The sequence below is a fragment of the Condylura cristata genome, unplaced genomic scaffold, assembly GCF_000260355.1.
Source record: "Condylura cristata isolate star-nosed mole 26May11 unplaced genomic scaffold, ConCri1.0 scaffold00004, whole genome shotgun sequence".
Taxonomy (NCBI): Eukaryota; Metazoa; Chordata; class Mammalia; order Eulipotyphla; family Talpidae; genus Condylura; species Condylura cristata.
Genome location: NW_004567105.1, coordinates 23,314,244 through 23,320,208, shown reverse-complemented (window position 1 = coordinate 23,320,208; position 5,965 = coordinate 23,314,244). Strand labels below are relative to the sequence as shown.

The following is a 5,965-nucleotide window of genomic DNA, read 5'->3' as shown; positions in this document are numbered from 1 at the left end:
CCCGTACCTGTCTTTAAAGAGACAATTTCTTTCGGTGCCTATTTAACTATGTTTTCCAAGACACAAAAATGGCAAGGGTATCCATAATACATATAACAAATATTCATCATTTCATGTGTGTCTACATAGATTCCCTTGTTTTGAAGACCACAGTATTTGCTTTTCAGGTCACTGCCAGACATCCAGGAGGCTTAATTTCTTGCCTCAGTTTTGTAGGGTTTTCTGATTAAGGTGCTGCCCTCCGAGAGGGGGTGGGGTTAGGATGGAAGTGTCAGTAGCTATAGGTTTAGTTTTCCATGCATTCTGGATACCATACGGCAGGGGGCGCTGCAGTAGTGTTCATTGTGGTCCTAGGGAGCCATTCATCTAGCCAGGAGGTGTGGCAGGCAGCCCAAGGTCCTCTTTGGTCTTGCAACTTTAGTACCCAGAGCTCGTTCTACACCATTCTTCGACACCATATTTCATCATGTTGGACTCCTTCCATCCAGTCCTGCATCCGGGGGTAAAGGAAAGGGCATTAGCTTCCCACTTCCCCAGACTAAGGATAACGCAGTACCGTAAAGGCTACACGGGCATCTTTTCTCTGTGTTCTCAGTGTCAGCCTGACAGTTTCCCTAAAACCATGAAAGGACCCCCGCAATTGCGAGGTGTATATGTGTATGTGTGCGCGCGTCTCTCTTTTTGAGTCCTTTCTTTTTAACCTGATTGCGGGAACATTTCCCTGCCTAAACATCGTTCAGCTGACATTCGGGCAATCGCCTGCTCAGAGCTGAAAGCTTTCCTTCCTAAGAGCCTCCCTCTCCCTTCAATAACCTTATTACACATTTCGGCTCACGCATTTGTGAGTTTACGAATGTTTGTGGCAACCCAGGCTGCAGTACTCGCTAAACCTGTTCTTTCTCTTCTGCTTCCTATAAGTCTCGCCAGCTGAGCAGACTTTCCCTTGGCTACATTTGACACACAACGCTGGCGCTGAGATCCAGCCGGTGCCAGACACCGCCAGGTAGCTTCTGGGCTAGGTACCAGGTCTCCAGGACCGAAGCCGAGGTGTCGTTTCTCCTTTCCCCTCTCCTCCCCCCCTTCCTGGGCGCACTCCAGCTAGCCCTGTGCGCTGTCTTCCAGCCGTCACCCTTGGGTCCCGGGGGCTTTCCAAAGGGAAATCGAAGGTGAAAGAAACCAGAGAAGGCCGTGAGATGGGTAGGAGGAGCCGCGGGTCCAAGGTGGTGGGAGGAGCCTTTAGCCAGAGGAGGTTGTGTGGGCGGAGCCTTGGGGGAGGAGCTGGGTGGGGAAAGGGGCGGGGCAAGCTCGGATGGAGGGTTGGCCACGCAGGCGCGGGGGGCAGAGCACAGAACCCCACGCGGGAGCTTCTGGAGTCGCCAGCCACCGCTTCTCACTTCACTGGAGAAGAGGCTGGGGCTGGGGCTGGGCGGGAGCTAATAAAGAGTGAATGAGCTGCAGCCGCTGTGGCGGCCTGAGTCAACCCGAGCGGCACCAGAGCCGTGCGCCCGGGAGGCGGCGTGGGGAGGCGGTTCGCTGCGTCCCTCCCACCCGCCTCTCTTTTTCTCCCTTCCTCCAGCTGGTCCCAGAGCCAGGCTTGGTCCTGCCCCTCGGCCCCCAGCCCGCACCCTTCCACCTCCGAGTCCCACTCCTTACCTAGGACGCCCCGAACTGCCATGGGTTAGGGTGGGGACCGCGAGCAGTGCGAAGGACCAGCCCTGTGCATCCGCCGGGGGGCGCGGAGCCGAACGCCGCTCGCCGCTGGCGGGCGCCGGGCATGGGGAGCACGGTGTGAGCCCGCACCCAGGGAGGACGCGGGAGCTGCGGAGACGGGCTCGAGGAAGAGGAGGAGGAGGAGGAGAGCGGTGGATTCTAAGGACCCGCGGGAGCGAGCGAGGGAGGGAGACGAGGGAGGGCGTGGAAGCGAGTGAAAAGTGAAGCTGGGAGGAGAAGGCGGCAGAAGGTGGGGATTGATGCTTCTGTTTTTTGTTGCCGCTGCTGCCCTCGCTCTGGGAGCCGAGCCGGAGGGAAGGCGGTGGAGAGATGATTGCTGAGTTGGTGAGCAGCGCTCTGGGGCTCGCCTTGTATCTCAACACCCTGAGTGCGGATTTCTGCTATGATGACAGGTAAGCGAGCGAGCGGAAGAGATGACGGGCTATGTGGGGACTTCGCGGTGACTCTGACGCTTCCCGCTTTAAATCTCTAAGTACCGCTGGGAGGAAATGGTCCTGCACCTGAGGTGTGGGGAACGCGTCAACATTAACACCTAAAACAGACACCCAGGACGCGAGCGCACTGGGCGGGCGGAGGGAGTTTCGACTTCTAGTTTGCAGCAGGTTCTCTCGCCCTTGCTTCTGGGCTGCTGGCAGACGCTTAAGTTTCTTAGCGGAAATCACGGCAGTTTGGGAAACTCCTTAATGAACGCACTTTAAAAAATAGTCTTAGGTATTCCTTGGTGCAACAAAAGCGTATTAAGCGATTTTACGTCTGGGCTGGAAGGAAGCCGCTTCACCGCCCCCTAATAGATCATCCCTCAACATTTCCTTTTATTGATGGGACACTTTTATTTCCCGAGGTTAAACACGCGTTTGACAGTTGGCAAAAGAGTGGGGAGAGAGCGAGATCTTACTGGGCTTCAGCTTTCCCTTTTGACATGTGTACTGTACTTTGACCAAGATGTTTCTGCTGATGGTCTCTCTGGGGTTCTTTGCTCACTGCGTCTCTGTCCCCGCTCCCCTCTGGCCATCTATGGAGTTAGCACTTTATAAAAGCCTGGGCTTTCGTTTCTGTTTGGGAGTTTTACATTGGACTTTGGAGACTCTTTTGTGCTAATTGGGGAAGACGCCCCTAGAGACTGAAGTTGTCTTGCATTTGCTTTGGTTTGGGTGGCTAATGAGAACTGAACTCTGTTGTCAAAGAAACTGAATTGATTTCTGGAAAATGTTACAGTTGTACTTATGTATTTTTTAAACGTTGTTAGTGTTTGGAAACTGATGAAAAGCTCCAATAGCCATTAAGGGAGATTCCAATTTGTGCCTTTTCGGTGACTTAATCTGATTACAATTAAAACAGATGCATAATTAAAATATATTAGGGAGAACAGCATGCCTGGCTAAACTTATTAACCATCCTGGGGTGTTTCATGCTCCATTGAAATTAAACCATCCAAAAAGTGAGCACAGATTTACTTTGACAGCTTTTCAACAGCCTCTCTGGGCAGTGGAAAGTGAATGGATCCCAAGGGTCAGGGCAAAGCAGTGAGTGAACTTGAGCAAAGTGGTTGATAGTGAGACTAGGTGAAAGCAGAATTTTCTCCTGGTGGTAATTAGCCATATTCTGTATTTTCCGGCATGCCTACTCTCCAGCTAAAAGCATGTTCAAGGATGTATGTCTTAAATCAGCAACTCTAGGTTTACACCCAGGTCTGCTAAGCAATCCCTTGATAATAGGAATAGGTGCAAGAAGATCCAGTGAACCCTCCTTCAGGCACTGTATGTAGTGTTTGTCAGAGAACAGCTGTAGGAAGCCACTGTTAGACATACATTTTCCCTCAACTTTTAAATAGTGTACAGACTTCAGCGATTATGATACATGCTCTGAGAAATAAATGAGCTGTGTGTATTAGTACAGTGAGCTGTTCCTGTTCCCTCCAAGTTTGTGTTACGGTGCACCTGCTATTTCTAAGCTATTGGAATATGAAGCTTTTGATTCTAAAGATGGGTGCATCTGGGTAGTTACTGGCTCTGCAAGGGACAGTTTGAATAAAAAGTATTTAAACCAAGAATATAGAGCATGAAATAAGTAACTTACTGTAACACTGTTGCTCTCTTGCAGAACACTGATAAATCAGGTATTCCTGCTCTATGCTGTCCCTTATTGCTCTCTAATTCTTTATGTGAAGTACATGTCAGGACAAAGTGGCCTGTAAAGGTTAAGGCTGGAACTAAACTACTGTTGCACATATTATAGGTTCAATGCTTATTAGTCAGAAATGTTAAACCTTTGTTACTTAACCACAGTGCAAGAGTGATCATGAATCAGTTGTGCCTTGCAGTTCTAAGTTTTTAAGTGCTATAGATCCAATGAAGTGTCAAGATGGTTAACTTCAACCTGGCTACAATGATGAATTTAATGTGATTTGCCAATTGATTGCATGGTAAAGATGATATTTGAGTATTATATGCCAATTTGATGTTGGGGGCCTGTAAATATGAGTTGTACTTTTCTGCAGTTTAAAAAAGTGTATTTTACATGATTTTCTTAGTAAACTATATATGCAGTCCCATGCTCTTTAGAGTATGAACTCTTGAAAGTGTCAAACTTGGTTTTTATGTGTCCTAGAAATTATGAAATACGTGTTAATAAGAGCAGGGGACTGATTTGGTGTCTGCATAGCATGTTCAGTTGATTCAGTGCCAAAAATTCACTATAAATAATGACTGTTCAGATATACTTTCTTCCTAATTCACTGGTGTGTGAAGGGGAAAGAGCTGGGAGTCAAGTGGAAAATGTAGGAGGATGATAAGTGTTTGTTTCCACCACTAAATTTTAGACTACAAAGACTTACGTTTAAAACTTTGTTTAAACTTCACTGTGGACTCCACTGCCTCCCAGGAACTTCTGTGAAATACAGTTTGGTAAGGAGAGGCCTGGGCTACAAGTGAAAAGAGCAGCTCTCAAGGAGGGAGATGGTTGTTATGCTTGAGTTGCCTAACTAAATCAGGACTGCATTTCAGCTGAAGAATCTGGCATTTACTTTAGGAGGGCTTTATATTGCTGTAGCTTAAACATTATTGGCTGTGGTACTTCTCAAAGTTATCATTTCTTTTAAATACACTGATCAAGTTTACTTTATAAATGATATATATAATTGCTTTCAGTATTTGATGTAGTTTGGTTGAGATTAAGTGGTAATCTGAAACTTTCTTAAAGCAACATCAATTTCCCTATGGTCAAATTTAATATTTTACAAGTGTTTTCTGTGTTAAACTTAAGAATAGGGCTGTGATTGCTGAAACAAACAGTAGAAAAGTTAGCATTCATAGTGTGATGAAAAACCAGATATGCTTTTAACTTCATCCCCCACGTCTCTGGCCTTCAACTGGTAGTGACTGTAGTGAATCTTAAACTGTGATTAGAGTAAAATTGAAATTATAAATATGCAGTCCTTGCCAAATTTTAAATCATGTTACATGTGACTTCCTGAAGGACCGTCTCATTTTCTGGAGAAATTGTTTAGGTTGGTGAAAAAACTTGTTGACACCAAATTCTCTGTTCTCATATATTTGTTAAAGATACATTACATCATTTCCCCTCCATCCCCATTAAAAATACTGTTCATTAAAAGGAGAGTCAGTTTGCTTCAAAGCAACATAACTAAACTATAATTGTTGCTTGCTTTGAGGTCTGTCTGATTTTATTTTGGACCTGTCACCTAGCTAAAGGTATTGTAGGTAACTAGTAAATAAGATAATGCAATTTCTATATGTTTTATTCACATATGATTAAATGATACTTTTTAAGAATATATCATTTGACTTTTTGAAGTAGGAAATGGGTTTATGGCTGCTTTGAATTTCTTTTCCTTTTTGCCCATTTTGCATTTGATAAACTTAGCCCTGATCACTAATATTACCTGTTGGTCTCTGTTATTCTTTGTGTGATAATTGTGTGAAACAGGGAGAAACAAGTACACAGCAAAAACAAAAGAATCAATCCTCTCCCCTGCCCCCTCGTAATGCCCTGTTCCCAGTTTAGTTCTTTTGGGTGTACATGTAAATCTCACTTTTTAAACAGAAATTTTAGTTAATTAGATCCCTAAAGTCATAAAGATTTTGATTAACAGTATTTAAAATGAAGAAGTGACTATTTAAGGCATATTTTTAAAACCTGTTTTTTTCATAAGGATACTCAATGTTCCTTGTGCGTGGTCTTTTAATGTTAATGTTAGTTTGACTTTTTGACCTAG

The 5,965-nt window shown here is 45.2% G+C and overlaps 1 protein-coding gene across 2 annotated transcripts in view; it reads left to right on the top strand.

Moving 5' to 3' along the window:
• Nucleotides 1–1,377: 1,377 nt before the first annotated feature.
• The window catches only part of TMTC2 (transmembrane and tetratricopeptide repeat containing 2), a 355,937-nt gene continuing 351,349 nt past the window's right edge, over nucleotides 1,378–5,965 (top strand). For both annotated transcript variants that reach the window (XM_004675843.2, XM_012735302.1), the window contains exon 1: nucleotides 1,378–2,123. In XM_004675843.2, the coding sequence (XP_004675900.1) occupies nucleotides 2,041–2,123 (83 nt within the window). In that variant the 5' untranslated portion in view covers nucleotides 1,378–2,040. The remainder of the gene's footprint in view (nucleotides 2,124–5,965) is intronic.